Source organism: Schistocerca nitens, chromosome 7, assembly GCF_023898315.1.
Source record: "Schistocerca nitens isolate TAMUIC-IGC-003100 chromosome 7, iqSchNite1.1, whole genome shotgun sequence".
In the NCBI taxonomy this organism is placed as follows: domain Eukaryota; kingdom Metazoa; phylum Arthropoda; class Insecta; order Orthoptera; family Acrididae; genus Schistocerca; species Schistocerca nitens.
Window position 1 is genome coordinate 287599959 of NC_064620.1, and position 17378 is coordinate 287617336.

Here is a 17378-nt window from a genome sequence, read left to right on the forward strand (position 1 = left end):
TGTCGCGCGGAAGTTTTGGAAGGGTGGGAGACTGAGAACACGTTAGTCGTACATTATGTTCCATTTCTCCATTGTCCCAGAGGTGATTCACATTCCCATCGTCGATTTTAACGTAGAATTTTCACAAATTATTATAACAATACAGCGACAGATTCGTGCAAATAATTATTATTATCTTGATAACTTTATCTTAGTGACGTAATTTTCTGTTCGTATGTTTAATATTATCCACTTATACCTTTCGCATGTCTCTTGTCACGTGTGTATTGCATGATTATGAAGAGAACTATCTCCTGCTGCTGGAACCTTAAATTTTCCTACTCTTTGTGGAAGTAATACTGCAGCATCTCCAGTTAAACGGAAAAAAGTGCTCCAGATTTTTCTGAGTGGTATTTTGATTCCTGCATGAAATAGTATACTAACGTGATGTATTCAGTTCCTTGTGTACTGTCGACATGCTTTGTATTTTAGAAAGCAAGTTAAATCTCACCTAATAGATAAAACATCGCATCACAGTAGTGAAACGTTTAGAAAGAAAAGCTACTTTAGTAACTCTGTGCAAAGAAAAATTACGAGCAATAATCATACCGCAAAATACTTCTCATTTTTCCTGTTGTACTAGGTGAAAATTTTGTGTCTAGGTATTAAACTGTTTGTGTAATATACTTGTTTTTGACTACATGTATGGCCACTACCGAATCCACTCGTCATTGTCATTTAACAGGTTTTTTTCCGCAGATTTTTAGAGCAAAGGCTGTGTCTCTAGGAACGTTCATAATTTTATATATTATGTGATAAACCAGCATATAAAAGCTCACCATGGAGTGCGTGTCTGCCCTATTGTGTTTCGGAACGAAGTAGATGAAGCTGCTTCCGTTCTCAGGGCCAATAGAAAATAAAACTGTAGGTTTCTTCTATAGCAGAACATGTTATCCTCCTCTCCCGTGAAGGGACATATAAGAACTTGGCACCAGACGCCGTCGGGATGCTAACATCAGTGTTTCTGAATGCGGCGATGCACTTACGAGCCACTTGGCTTGATCGTGATGCAGTCAAGTGTTACTGGTGTTGCTAATTGTTAACAGAACAGTGGAAGAAAGTTGCTCTTACTCTGAATGAAGGGCAGCAGTTGGCGGGGGTAAACTTACTTGTTTGCGCTCTTTACATATTTCTTCTTCTCCGTGTTCGACGGGAATCTCATCGACATGCAACTTCCGTAAATATAACCTATGGAACAATTTTCAGTGTAGGATTGGGAAATTTATGTAATGCTGAGTGAAGCAATTATAAAGCCGGATACATTGATTTAGCTGTTAGAAATAAAAATACCGTTTTGGAATCGAGAATTCCTCCCTGCCCTGCTGTGGCTGCACCATTAATTTTTGGTGTGTTCGCGTTGGGTGTAGAACAAGCAAAAAAGAAGCAAATAACCGTAAAGAATAAAGTAATCGAAGCGTAATTTACAGCGTATGGTGTGAACTATTTTGTCTTCCCTATTATTTTAGAGTAAACACCTTGTAGCTGCACGATAAGCTGTAGCCAATGAAGATTGGCTCGGGATCGAAATCGATAACATAAGCATAAAGTGCCGACCTTATGGAATCACCATTAGTGACAGTGCTTCTGATTCTCATCCTAAAAAGTATGATACACTGAGCACTCCAGCGGATAACTTGTTAAGTATGACCGGGCCTCGGAAACGTTGACTCACGCAACGAAAACACGGGTATATTTCATGTTCGAGTGTTTCGAAGCAAATACAGTGCGTGGCGAAAATACTCATCAATTCTGTAGTCTTTAGAATTTCTATGGTTGTATAAATTACCACAAACGCTACACGACACAATTCAACTTTCCATATAAAGGAATCTACCTTCGTGCCTGCCGCTGTGGTAGAGCGGTTCTAGGTGCTTTAGTCTGTAACCACGCTGCTGCTACGGTCGTAGGTTCGAATCCTGCCTCGGGCATGGATGTGTGTGATGTTCCTAGGCTAGTTAGGTTTAAGTAGTTCTAAGTCTAGGGAACTGACGACCTCAGATGTTAAGTCCCATAGTGATTAGAGCTATTTGAAACATTGATCTACCGTCGTTCAGCGTCATCCCAATTCAAAAAGAATAGCGAAGTGCATAGCTACAACACTAGAAGAAAGGATGATATTAACAATTCTGGATTAAATCTCACTTTGGCACAGAAAGGGGTAAATTATGTTGCCACAAAAACCTTTGGTCATTTCCCAAATAGTATTAAAAGTCTGACAGATAGCCAACCAACATTTGAAAGCAAATTAAAAGAAATTCTGGGTGTTGTGTTGTGTGTTGTCCTTAGGTTAGTTAGGTTTAAGTAGTTCTAAGTTCTAGGGGACTCATGACCATAGCTGTTAAGTCCCATAGTGCTCAGAGCCATTTGAACCATTTTGAAAAGAAATTCTGAATGACAACTCGTTCTACTCAATAGATGAATTCTTAGATATGAAGTAGTAACTTCATATTAATTGATTATTTTGTGTAAAGAAAACTTATTTTAAAGTGACACGTTCCACATCATTATGAAATGTCGTGTTGATGATCTGTGGAACAAAGATTAATTGTGTGAGCAATGTAAAGGTTTTGAATACTGATCGAGTAGAAATTTGTTTGTTCAGAGCATTTTTTCCTCGGCCTTGTTTCAGTTGCTTCGTTGTCTTCTTCTTCTTCTTTATACAAGTCGGTGCACTGACGTACGGAACTAAAATGAAAGCCACTTTGGATCATGTCGTGCAGAGAGGCTGAAAGGGACTGTTAATGGTCGCACCGCTCTTCGAGAGGAGTACGCCATGCGCTCATCCCAGATTTATTTCTTCCCCTGTTGTTCTCATCAACTACACGCTCATTATATACCTAATTCATCATAACGATCTGAAATATTAAACTCAGAATCTGGGATGAGAATATTTGTAAATTCTGGTATAAATAAAAACTTTACGTGAGTGAATCATTTCTCCCAGTTTTTTATTCTTATTTTTAATGACACTGTAATTACAGTGCCAATTTTTAGTAAATTATTTTCAACTATCCCATGAAAGGTGCTTAAAATGTGAGTTATTGGAGCAACCGCCTTAGATTAAACAGATGATATCGTACCCCAAGATGCGATACAAACGAGAGATTTGTTACCGCGAACTCGCAGCGTCATTTCCTCGCGCGTTCCAACAGTACACTACGTGAAAAACGGACATTTCGGCAATGAAGCTGCGAACTCGCCGCCAAGACGTGGCGGGGAATTGCGTAGGCCAACCACAGCTGCCGATGGCCCCCAAGCAGCAGTAGTTGTGGGAGAATTGGGCAGCCCAGACGTGTACGCAACGGCTGCCTCCATCTCGCCACGGACACAGTCGGTTTGGATGCGGAATTATTCATTGTAAACGCGAAGAAACATGTGACACATCTTAGAAGGGGTACCAAGGTAAGAATTAGAAGAAAGTCACGAGGATTCATAGGTTTGGAACGTTTTGTCAGTGTTTTTACGCGAAATCAGATCAGGAGAGAAGTGATTTAGGTAAGCATCACTGTTAAACTACTCTGATTTTGTGTTCTAGTGGTGGCGTTTTTTGCTCGAATACGGCCATTCAAAACTTGAAGTAGCGCTAACCAGTGAACGGGGGAGAAAGCCCTTTCATCTTAATGTGCAGATCTGCGTTCAGCAGTAACACTTCAAAACATATTCTTTTATTTCAACCTGTTCATTGTAATCGCTCCTTTTTTGTGTGGTAGCCACGCCGCCTGCTTTTACTGCCTACATCCACATCGGCTGCTGTCCAATCCACTACTACTGCCCAACTATCGCTGCAGTGTCGCCATGTGTGTAGTGTGTACCGAAACGGTTTCTAGCATTGTGCACTGGCTGCGAATACGTGCAGCTCTTGCATCGAGCCTAAAAATTGTAGCAACAGAAGAACTGCAGCGGGACGTGTGTCTTTGTGTCGGTGCTCATGGCCATTTGATCGTTTACATCTGACCGGACACGCCATGCAAAGTACTAAAACGATATCTCGGCTCACTATTACGTACTCAGACTGGCGTTTTCATCTTCAATCATTGAAATATTAAACGCTACTTTTTGCCTCTTCGTCTATTTTCTTTGCAGTACAGCTGCAAACGTACTCACAATCAGCAAAGGTTAGTAGCCTCATTAAAACCAAATTCTGGAGACAGAAAAAAATGAATTTTTTACCATCACGTACTGAGGACTTTTATCTTGAAAGGGAGAACGTTATAACACAGAGAGGTGAAATCAGCATCAAAGAATGAATATTTCGTATCATAACCACCTCCAAAATAAAAAAAAAGCTGTATTTGCCACGTACTTTTCTGCCGTAATCATGTCATATCCTCTAAATACGTCAATTACATTATTTAATTTGCTATCCTTTTCTAGCGTAGAAAGTTACTCTTCAGTAATTAAGTCTCGTGGAAAACTGTTACATTCAGCTAATAGTTTCAACAGCATTTGTAAAATTAATTGAACATGATAAATATCGATGATGGCTGTTAATATATTTGTATTAGACTATCAGCTATGATTGCAATTTTAAGCATGCTGATTGTACAGTATTCCACCTAGATCTACATCGATGCTCTGCAAATCACACATAAGTGTCTGGGAGAGGGTTGATCCAACCATCTTCACAATAATTCTCTACTATTCCAATTTCGAGCACTACGCGGAAAAAACGAACACCTACATCTTTCGTGCGAGCTCTGATTTCCTTATTTTATTATGACGATAGTTTCTCTCTATGTAGGTCGGCGTCAACAAAATATTTCCGCATTCGGAGGAGAAAGTTGATGATAGAAACTTCCTGAGAAGATTCCACCGCAACGAAAAACGCCTTTGTTTTAATGTCCACCCTAAATTCTGTATCATGTCAGTGACACCCTCTCCCGTATTTCGCGGCAATACAAAACACGCTGCTCTTCTTTGGATTTTCTCGATGTCATGAAGCTGATAGCACTACCTATCCCCACCCTACGTCTTTTTGTCGATAGCGCCGTTAGTTTGAATACACGATGCCTCACGCCTCGCATATATACATTTCCAGGTGTTTGAAAATGTAAACAGTTAAAATTACAGTCGCAACTATCAGTTACAGAGAGTCATGAGCTATAGTTCTCCGGTTGAGAATTACATTCACATTGGATAAAAAAAAGGACGAAGGACTTCTGCATTTTTGTTTATTGTGTGAGATTCCTTTTTATTTTTTTATGGACACCGAATGATTGAAGATGCGACAAATGGAAATGTGTAAAAATTATGATAATTCTATGTACCCATATACATTTCAGTACCTTCTGCGGTGTCATCAGGTATTACTTTTTGTCTAAAACTGACCGTGATTTAAATAACTTAATCGAAGAATTGAATACGGAACTCACGACCTGTAGTAAATACTATGACAGTTAATCTAGAAAAATTGTTGGTGGTATGGAAATACATAGAAACATTTTCTTCCTTGTGGCTATGTGGGAGGGAATAGGAGAAGCAAGACTTCGACCTCTCCAGAATTGTAGCTGCAACGTGCAGTGTAGAAAGCTAGATGCGGATTATACAGTACGATTACAGTGACCAGTAAAACAACTAGTGTAGAACATTGCTATCGTTGTCAATCACGTTGACTTTTTCTGGCTTTTCTTTTACTGATTCTCTGCCGCAGCTATCTGTTATTTAATGTCCAACTTTTCTGTCTTTAGCGTATAGATGCAATCACATGTCCTTTGAAGATGTGACTTAATTGTCTGATTATTCCAGATTCCGTGCTTCTCGTTCTTCTACAAAAATTCCTGATTCTCGATAAGGATTGCTTACATATACAACGATGATAACGACAAACACGGGAATTACTTGATCTGTAGGCAACGAGAAATACATGAAATACGATGGTATATAAATATCTGAAAAAAAAACGGGATAAGAGAAAGAATTTAGAAATTGAGCAAATTGTTGGGATATACAAAATGACGAGATACATTTTGTGCATCCATCATGATATGACTGCTTATCCGAAACAACTAGAGAGAATGATGGATGCAGACCATGAGAAGAGCCAAAGATTGTGTAGCGCAGGTAAGGAATAAATTTGTAAATAATGATATTAAAAATTGGGAGGTAGGAAAGGAATGGACTGAAAAGGAACTAGGAAGGACAAACGGAGAAAGAAATCAATGCAAAATCCCTACACTGTTTGAGGGAGTACGCAGTCAATAGGACAAATGTAGACTCAACTTAATAATTATTACAAACTGTGAGACAGGTTAGCGAGGATGATGAATGTAGTAAGCAATCGGTTAAAACAAAAGAAAGAAACGATGGACAGCATTATACCTGTCTAAACAACAATGAAATAAAATTTAAAACATCCGCTGGTAAAATTATCGTGCTGCCCGTAAGCGCTTAATCTGAGTTTTCTTAGGAAACCCTCACATTTGAATGTGTTGCAATGAGTACTGTGTACAGGTCACAAATTGTACGAAGTTCACTCAAGCGTTGACACACAGGAGCGACAACGAAGAAACATGAGCGAGAATTGAGATTATTTTTTGAACCACTACCTAGATCATGACTTCGTGACCATGAAAATATGTGCCTCATCAGGAACTCGAACCAATCCACGAGAAAGGACGACGTGTGCAAATCTGATGGTATTCAGGCCAATCAAAAAGTAAAGCTAGGGAAATTAGAGGGAATATTAACTATAGTAATACGAAACACCGCACCACCAATAAACAACTCGCGTGGGATCGTGGGAATGTAGCCTGATACTAAGTCTAGCGGAGACTACAATATTGCGACAGAGCAGAAACGACGGATGTTTGAATGCTTTTGCACTTTGATAATGCAAGCGCTAGAAGTAGAGAAGCAAGGAGTAAGCGCAGGAGGGCCGAAGATCAATTGCATCAAGTTTGCTAATGACAGAGTACTACTTGGATATAAAACATTCCGAGGAAAGCTGTTCTGACTTGAAGAAGGGTGAAAATAGACATAATGAAAACAAAGATGGTGAGACTGAATGACAAAGAAGATATGGAAGTGCAAACGATAGAGGGTCTAATTGTACAAACTGCACCGTGCAGATATCTGAGGAGCATGCTAACTGGTAACTACAGGGGTGAAAAGGTAATAAAATGTACATGAATGTTTCCTCTGTATGCTACTGCGTCATATTATAAATAAATGTCACTGATGATACTAACGTTTCGGTAGCGGTATGGTTCTTCTGGGTTCGCACAAGAAGGCTACTATAAAGCAGGCCGAATTTGGGTTCTTTCAGTGACAGTTATTTACTTTATGATGTGGAACCATACCCAGAAACTTTCATGTTAACTGATTCCAACCGCGGAAGCCTTCGCAATTATAAATACGATAAATATTGGCAATAGCAAAGCAAGCTTTGCAGGAAAAAGAAATGCTTATTAAGCAGCAAAACGTGATTGGAGTATTGAGAAACTTCTGTAGATTATCAATAAAAAAATGGTTCAAATGGCTCTGATTACTATGGGACCTAACTTCTGAGGTCATCAGTCGCCTAGAATTTAGAACTAATTAAACCTAACTAACCTAAGGACATCACACACATCCATCCCCGAGGCAGGATTCGAACCTGCGACCGTAGCGGTTGCTCGGCTCCAGACTGTAGCGCCCAGAACCAGACGGCCACTCCGGCCGGCTTGGAGTTAGGAGAAGATTAAATGCTTCGTAAAGTGTTCTACTGTACGACTTTGAAAACTGGACATTGAGGGAGAAGAAACAAACAAACAGAGGTATTCGAGATAGGATTTTGGAGATAATGGAGAAAATAAAGCCGGTCGCTGTGGCAGAGCGGTTCTAGGCGCTTCAGTCTGGAACCGGGCTGCTGCTACAGTCGCAGGTTCGAATCCTGCCTCAAGCATGGATGTGTGTGATGTCCTTAGGTTAGTTAGGTTTAAGTAGTTCTAAGTTTAGGGGACTGATTACCTCAGATGTTGTCCCGTAGTGCTCAGAGCCATTTGAACCATCTGAGAAAATAAAATGAGTGGACGAAGTGACCTGCAGTGAAGCAACGGAAAGATTAAACAAATAAAGAACATTTCTTTAGCTGATTAAGAAAAATAAAGCAGACTGGATGGGACATATACTCCGAGGAAAAGTAATTCTAACATGTACAGTGGAAGGAAGGAATAAAAGGAAGGAGAAGAATAAAAATGCTGAATAAAGTGAAAAGACTACGAAGCAGGATCGTATGGGTACAGCAATGGAGTCAGGAACCTACCAATAGGCGGAACGTCTTGTGATGATGATGATGATGATGAGCACGTTAAACTTTTATAAGTTACAGCAGAAGTAGGCCTACACCTAAAAGGATTTTAATGGGGCTGACAGTGGCTGCGGGTGCCTATGTATTTGTATTAGAGAAGTTTGGTGTTTGCCATAAGAACTTCGTTAGCCGTGTTGCGCATGCAATTTCCTATTATGTACCCTTACCCCATCTGACGGCTGACAGTGTGAGTATAGGTGATGAATAAAGAAACAAATTTTAATCATCACATTATTGTTAAACACAGACCTGAGGGCGCTCCTGCCTTTGCGGGCAGATCCGATGATCCAAGTCTCAGCAGTACCAAAGATAGTAATGTCCAGTATTGGTGTCAGGCCACCTGAGCCGAGTAATTATTAGCGGAAACACTGTGAAGATCTTTTATTGCAGTGAGCTGACAAAGGTGACGAATGCTGGCGCCAGACTGATGTGCCGCTACTTAGGCAGGGATTTACACCGATATGCCGGCGCATATTTTGTACTCCGAAAGGGCGCCTGGCGCGAACAGCCCACCTCGGCACCCATTAGCTCCGCCGCAGCCGCCACGGGGACCACAAAACGGGTTTTCCAGACTAATAGAGCGGCCGCCACACCATTATTACGCCGGGAGGAGGAAAAGGGGGGCGCAACCCGTCCTTCCCGACAGCTACCGGTCGCTCCTGGTCTTCCTTTTTTTCTCCCCCTTCCGTTCTTTTTATCTTTTGCGCTCTGCCGACACCGAGTCGCCGCAAACAGCGCCGCGGTTCGCCGCGCCGCCGACCGATGGCGGTGAGGTGCCGCGCCTTCCCCCACCACGCCGCCACCGGCCGGCGCTCCTCATTGGCCGGTGGGCGGACGCGATGGGTATCCGGTGGGCGGTGCCTGGCGCCGCACTGGCTGTGTTCCGGGGCGCGGTGGAGGGGGGGAAGTCGGCCGGAGTTCTTGTTTGCACACAGCTGCCGGCCAACAAGCGTTTTGTGTTGCGCGGCCGAGTCGAAAACAGACGGAGGCCGGCGGGCGAACGAAGAGGAAGCAACGCAGCTCCGCCACTCGTCCTCCGCTCGCACGCGTCCCTTCAGTGTGCGGCGCGCGACTGGTCTTCCGCAGCGAAAACACAGCAGCCGTGGGCGGCGCGTCTCAGCTGTTACGCACCTCTCAGCGAATAATCTTGTGACATTTTACCGTGTGGTTTTTAGGAATAGCGTCACTGTCAAAGGCAAGCAGCTGTTCCGCGTGTGTTTCTTCGAGACTTTGGCACAGTGCTGGCAGATTGGACTCGTTCGCTACTTCCTTACCGTATACGAGGCACGTAACTAACTTGCGCTGCAACTTTTTTCTGTCGTGGCCTCTCGTACAGTAGCGATCTCCGCTGTGGTGCTGTCCTGCTGCTACTTCGCTGGCTGAGTCAATTAACTGGGGGCACGCGAGCCAGCGCTCCATTCACGCCGGCGACCAATTGGTGACTCATACGGCTCGCAGCTCACGCTGAATCACCAGTACTCGGCGTTCGGAGAGGCAGGTCAGACCATCGGCGAGATTTTCCCTGGAGCAGGAAACGGGACCAGCTCTCTGTGCCGGAGACGGATGTGGCTGTAGGGGCTCGGCAGCCATGGTGAAGGTGGAAGGACCGCTACCGCTGCCCGTCATGGCCCGCACGCCGCTCAAGTCGTCGTTCAGCATCAGCTCCATCCTCCCAGAGACGGCAGCGTCGCCGTGTGGCCGACCGTGTAGCCCTCGCCTCGCTCTGACGCCCGATCTGTCGGCTTCGGACTCGGAGTGCAGTAGCGACTTGGACGTGACAGGCGGTGCGACTCCGCCGCCCCTCGACTGCAGCCGCCAACACGCTCCCGCCGCCCCCAGTCCGCCCCCGGCGGCAAATGACAAGGAGGGCGAAGCCGGCAAGGAAGCGAATAAGGACGCAGCGGCGGAGACGGGCAAACAGACGGAGGAGAAGAAGAAGAACGAGAAGCCGCCGTACAGCTACAACGCGCTGATCATGATGGCCATCCGGCAGAGCCCCGAGAAGCGGCTCACGCTCAACGGCATCTACGAGTTCATCATGAAGAACTTCCCGTACTACCGCGAGAACAAGCAGGGCTGGCAGAACTCGATCCGGCACAACCTGAGCCTCAACAAGTGCTTCGTAAAGGTGCCGCGCCACTACGACGACCCGGGCAAGGGCAACTACTGGATGCTCGACCCGTCCAGCGAGGACGTCTTCATCGGCGGCACGACGGGCAAGCTGCGCCGGCGATCGACGGCCGCGTCGCGGTCGCGACTCGCCGCCTTCAAGCGCACCGTCGTGCTGGGGGCGGCGGCGGCAGCGGGTCTCTACTCGGGGGCGGCCGCCGCGTCGCCGTACGCTGCCGCAGCCGGGGGCGGACCCGCGTCGCCGTGGGCGCTGTCGCCCGCCGCGCTGTACTGTGGCCCTGCGGCGGCGCTCTACCACCGCTACCCCTACCCGTACGCCGGGGCAGGCTTGCTGGTGCCGGCCGCCGCCGCCGCGGCCGCCGCCGCCGCCGCCTCCTCCGCCTCCGCGTCGCCGTCGACGACGCTGGCCAAGCCGACGCCGCTGCAAGCGTCCGCCTTCAGCGTGGAGCGGCTGCTGGCCGCCGACGGGCCCGCGGCGCCACCCCCGCACGCGCCGCCCCCGCACGTGCCGCCCCCGCACGTGGCGGCGCCGCCGCTGCGCTACGCCGCCGCCGCCGCCTACCACGACTTCTACGCGACGCTGCGCTCCCTGGCGGCGCCGTCGCTGCTGCACCACCCGCACCCGCAGGCGCCGGTGCCGCCGCCGCCGCATCCGCCCCCGCAGCCCGTCTGTTCGGCCGCCTCCAGCCCGGAGCCGCGGCCCGCGCCCATCTACAAGCCCGTCACCGTGCTCGCCTCCAGGCACAGCTAGGTACAGCCGTGATACTCCTAACATTTTTGTTACGTTATTTATTGACTTTCGTTTACCACCGCTATGTTACAAACTTTGTCATATTATTACGACTCCCTTTTTTGCAAGAGCGGAAATATGCCTCTGTAATGGCTTGCCTAGAATATAAATAATTTTAAGTATGTGAGGTAGCGGTTCTCATATTTTACAGTAATAATTAATAGCATTCGACTGTTTTCTGTCCCACCCACGACGCGATTCTTGAGACAGTACTCTCATCAGGTTGTCGAAGTTCGCTGCTGATAGCAATAGCGGTCGAAACGCCGTAATTTTTACATATTAACAATGTGGTCACAGCCCCAGAAGAATTTTATTGACTGTGACAATGGTCGCGGAAGCCTACGCTTACAATCAGCTCACGATGTTCAAACACTAAAAACGTCGCGAACGTGTCTTAGTGTTTTAACGTCATCAGCTAAGTTTGACAACCTGATGATTGTCGCAGATAACGAACGCGTTGTTGAGTCGTGTGTAGGACAGAAAACAGTTGAATGCTATCAGTCACAAATGATAGCTTAACTTGCCACACAAGGTCGTGCAGTAGGTCTCCGACCCTTGTACGATTAGTGTAACTGACCACTCTCTGAACACTGCTTCAGCTTATTAAATAACTTTATTGTGCATTTCTGTTTGCGATTTTTTTTTTTTTTGAATGGTTGATGATGGGTTATGCCCGAAATGCGTCAGTAAAGATTTGTGTAACAAGTGAATTCTTCAGTTTTGTTTCCATCTGGAATTGCTTCCAACACGACCGTTTTAAATAATATCGGAGGTAGGAGGAAGGGCAGCATCGGTCGCCCACGTTTAATCTGTTTAATGCAGATCGATTTCAGCTGCTGCTTGTTATATGTGACGGTAACGTCGAACCATGCCGGATTTTATTTAGAATGAGTCATCATGACTCGCATACAATTATACTAAACACAGATACACAGTGGCTGAAATCTATCTGCATTAAACAAATCAAAAATTTACGACCGATGGAGCCCTTCCCCCTATCTTGGATGAGTGAATTATTGTTATTTAGCGACATGAAGCAACGTCAGAGCGTGCTCAGTTGAGCGTCTACGACGGTCATCGACCTAACGACAGCCTCTCATCTACTACTGACCGTTCTCATTCATATTTCAACTTCATAGATAATCTCAAAAAAAAATTTTACTCAGTCTTGTTATGACAACCAACTGGTGCTGTTTGACTTTTAACTTGGATAACTTCCCGAATGCTGGGACTCTATAACTGTCCATCTCTCTTATGAAAATATAATCATTATAAACATGAAGATGAGTCCATACTGACATGAAACAAGCACTGTCATATAGCTATGCGGCTTTTGGAAACACCTCATAATTCTTCACTTTTCATGATAATTTAAATGATTACTGAGTGCTAACTGTTTTTATATTTTTTTCCCCACAATGTCCGTGAGCTGTGGTTGCCCTCCGCAGAAAGTTGTTTGTATCTCTAAAAATGTAACAGTGAATCCTTCATAAACGTGACTACAGTAGCAAACAATTCTATGTATTTGTCTTAGCGATGCAGTGTCAGGTCACACAAATGGTACTATTCTCGGTATCGTCAGATCACTCGTGTTAGCTCTACTTGCTATACTTGGCCAAACAATGGGTTGGAATAAACTGATACGTTTCCACTCTTTTCATAGCGGTTTTACGCCGTGCACATTTAGAGCAACTGACTTCAGTGTCATGTCAACATGCCAGAATGTTGGTGATTTATTTCGTATACCACTATGTAGTAGTGGCCACATGTTGAGGATGCACACTGTCAGTTTTGAAAACTACGATTTCGAAATATACATGGACATTGTAAAAATGCTATGAAAAGATAGTGTTCTTAACTTTTCCATCATTAGCTGATCTAACTAGGCTACGCCAAATAGTAAACCATTAATTAAATAGACCCGGAAAGGCTCTCACATTGTGAGTTCCGGCTATTAGAGAGCAGATGTGTTGACAGTGTGTGCCTCCCCCCCCCCCCCCCCCTCAGGACTTATTCGGTTGACTAGCTACTACGTAAAGTATTACAATCACCTGAAGATGACTTGGTAATGAATAGAAACCTGTGATGATACCATTTGTATGCCTGGTCTGTGTAATAGTATGCATGTCGCTTTTAATGGACAGCGATTGGTTGACATTATAATTTACACTATTACTTAAAGTGCTTCACGTTTTGTTAGAGGCCTCCCATTATCAGCTGTCTACATTTACGTATATTTTTAAGTTGTATGCCCATATTTGTTGACTGTTGGTGCCATAGGGACCAGTATTGTGAACAAGTCGACTCAATAGTCGACGCAATATTTAACAGTAAGAATTATTCACGGTGTTCTTGTATTGGAATCCTGAGAATATTCCGAAACGCTTAGCGTAATAAGTAATTCTTAAAATTATAACGTGATATTGTTCCTATGTAATAGTATGATATCATACTTTAAGATAGTCTTGTTCCTAAAATTTTTGCCGCTTCTGAAGCGTGCAGTAAAATCCGTTTCATAAGAAAGTTTCAGCTCCACGCTGTAAAATCATTAGTTATTTCATCCACGACAATCAGGTGGTTCTGTTTGACAGACGTTTATGTGTTAAGTCCTCCTCTTGTGGATATTCTACTTGACTGTTTGTGTTTATTTCCCTATCCACTAAACTCACTGTCTTTCGTTACGTCATGAAATAGACGTGTGCGGAAGACACGATATTTCCCATTGTCATATTTAGCAGTTCATTTGTGCTTCTCATGCTGAGAAGCGAATAAGCTGAAATACGCCATAATATTTATTAGCATGAACAGTCATTCACTCTTCCCAAAATTCTAGATAACTCTTTTTCACAGTGTGAATCATTTTTGCTTTTTTTTTTTTTGCCTCTCTTAAGACGAGAGCGCATAATGGAGCATTGCATTTCTGTTGATAACGTAGCTGTAACAGTCTGTGACAGTTACGCGTCTCATCAGGGATGAAGACGACATTAAATACGTGTTTTTCACATAACTAATCTTAATTCTTGATCTGGTCCCACTCCGGCTTATCTACGAAGAGTTGTCTTAATTTAAAAATTCAACACTAGATCGTTGCTATTACTAAATAAAACAACATGACATAAATAATATTTTGTTTGTGTCTCATCGAGACTTCGATAATGTACGCCTATTTATCGTTTTACTTGTAAAAGCACTGAAAGTATCTTATTAACTACTGTTAAACATCATGTAAGGGAAAATATCTATCACCTACGGTAATGTAAAACATGTTTCTGAGAAGGAAATTCATGAATTTCTCTCTGTTAACTTTTTTTTTTTGTTTTGCTTTTAGATTGATATAACGTATTTTTAACAATTTGTGAAAAGGTCTTGTGTGATATGTACAGTCATGCTACACGATAACTATGACCAAATATTTTACCGTAATTAAAATGTTTATTTTTCCTGGAACTGTTTCATTTACGTTTTTGTTCGTGAACATTGTTTAACGCATTTTTCGCTCTTGCAAACGTGTGTGTCTAGTGTCATTCTTGTTGTACAAAAAACTTTTCATGTATATTTGTGTATTTAATTAGCGTATATTGTATATATGATTGTTTCGACGGCAGATAATAAATTAAGCACATAGGCCTGTCAAATATTTACACACAGGTCGGCTATGTAGATGAAATGAAACGTATTATTTTTATTCGTAAAAATAAACTTTATGTGATACATTAATCAGCATTCAAGGTCTATTTATTTCTCAACTCCCGCTTAACATTACATACATTTAAATCCTTAATTTTGCTTGGTACATGGGAACAGTAACAAGACGAATAAATGGCATTTCCTGTTTTATAAAATTTCCATCAAAAGCCTGCAAGAATATTGGAGTGATAAGTATAACATGATGCCTTTCAGGAATTTTTGGAAGATATCATCAATGAAGAGATTTTTGATTTTTCAAAAATAGCTCTGTGTCGTACGCGGTACATATGATCGCTTTCTCACATATTATACAAACGGTTTAACAGGTGTCATTAACTTCTTTTCAGTCCCCAAGGTTACGTCATTCTCTTCTTATTTTAACTGACATAAATTAAAGTCAATTTCAGGTGCTACTTCACTCTAAGATTTATTTCTTCAAGGGCGCTTAATTGTATGTGTTCCACTACCAGGGGAAATTCAACATTAGATAACGGTAATGCTCACGGCGTGAAGCAATGAAAGCAATGAGATTTTTTTTTAGAAATTCTCCTCGCTTAAGTAGCAGTCACCATCATGTGCAAAAAAGAAAAAAAAATATTGTGGGCAATATCCTGTGTCAAAAGTCAGGAAAATATTTACAATTTTAGCCCTCCGTAAAAGATAGTAAGAGAAATATGTATTTCTCTTGGAGGGGCTTCTTAACAGCAGTTTACTGGAGCTCCATTCTTGGCACACTAGGTTCTTCATGGGATCGTGTGGAAGCCACCAAGAATGACGCGGAACTTAGGCTTTATCAACATCAATGTCGTTGGTAAACTCCTTATTTACCATATATACAGTAAATATTTAGCACTATAGCGTTGCTAATTTATATACTGCAAACCTAATTGGCCTCAGTTCTGACCATGATCATCTTGTGTAAGCACCTCCCAGTCTCTACGATATGAAGCTACAAATTTATACCACGTGCATAAATGATATTTTTCACACATAAATATGTTAATTTCAGGCACCTAGTTGATAATCATTAGTAATTTTAAAAGAAAACACACTTTTAGGACTTGGTTATTTAATTTGGACTGTTTACAAAATATAGTCCTAGATGTATTATTATGTAGCTAGGAGTTTATGTCCCGAACGATTACCAGTGTAAGTTGAGACGTGCAGAAGTAAACAACTTCGAATTACGTGTTTGGAGATGATTTTTTTTAGAATTATAATAAAAACTATAGATTCAATATTAATACCGCTCGTTAGCGAATATTTTTATGTAACTGCTCCTCACCACCACACTCAACCCTAGGGGAGGTATGGGCACACTACCACACCTTTGTTTTGTAGAAGTAATTATGCAGGCAACGAGTCACGTACGAATAAAATTTGGCTGAAGTTGCTCCAGACATCCCTGAGTTTTGCTGCTGTCACACACTTTTCACCCACACTCCCCACCTCTACGGGAGATACATGTTTCTTAGCCTCGGAAACTTTCAGGGGCGTCCACACAAAAAAAACTCGCTACGTTTTCGTCACAATCCGATGAACCATATAGGGACATACTAAGTCGAAAAAACAAACAAAAAATTATACCTTAGAATATTTGGAGCAGAAAATAAAGGTGAATAAGTCATAGACAAAAGGTGCACTTTGTGTGGAAAACACCGTAACTTCCGTCTATTTAGTATTTTAACTACGCGTGTTTACAGTTTGGAATACAACTTCATCAACAGAGCTTCGTTTCTTATCGAAAGATCTTCACTACCATATCTGTAAAGCGTGTCTCTGAATTTTGCTGGTGTTATGCACTGGCGAAATAAAAGCGCTATAGGAAAGATAGTAGGCGCACTTGGTTATTAAAGTATTCCATTTATTTTACTGCCTCAGTTTTTCCAAGAACGGTCACTACAGCGGAGATCCTCGATAAAAAATTTTGCTGTTGTTTTCCAGTTATTGCTGCTTATTTAGCAAAGTATTTCGTAAGTAAATGAAAAACTGTTCATCAAAAATGCTCTTCAGTTTCTATTATAAATTCTCTTTTGATTTTCTTTCAATTACATTTCTTAACTTCATCTTCTGCACTTGGATAGTCATATACAATATCTCTCAATAAAAGGAAAATAATAAGCAGTATACTAGCGAGATATATGCCAACACTATCATCTGTGCACTCTATTGCGTTAACATTGTATGAAAAAGTGTAAATAACAGCAAACATTGTGTACATAATCAAAGAAAAAACGTAAAGACAATTGAAACAAGAATAAACAGAGACTAATTTACGTGGCACATAGGCATAGAAAAAGGAAAGTTGATTCTGTATGAAAAATCATGATAGTACTACATACTTTTGTAATCGTCGCACTGCACTTCAAGATATCTTTGCACCTCCACATTCCATTTAGTGAACATGAACAAAATTTCTCTCTTGAGTTATAACTTGAGACGTCT

At 42.5% G+C, this 17378-nt stretch overlaps 1 protein-coding gene across 1 annotated transcript; it reads left to right on the forward strand.

Annotated features, from left to right (window-relative positions):
- The first annotated feature begins 9324 nt into the window (after window positions 1–9324).
- On the forward strand, window positions 9325–11890 carry LOC126195580 (fork head domain transcription factor slp2-like). The gene has a single exon (XM_049934205.1). It carries the CDS (start codon window positions 9915–9917, stop codon window positions 11205–11207), a length of 1293 nt encoding a protein of 430 aa, XP_049790162.1. The 5' UTR covers window positions 9325–9914; the 3' UTR covers window positions 11208–11890.
- Window positions 11891–17378: the final 5488 nt, after the last annotated feature.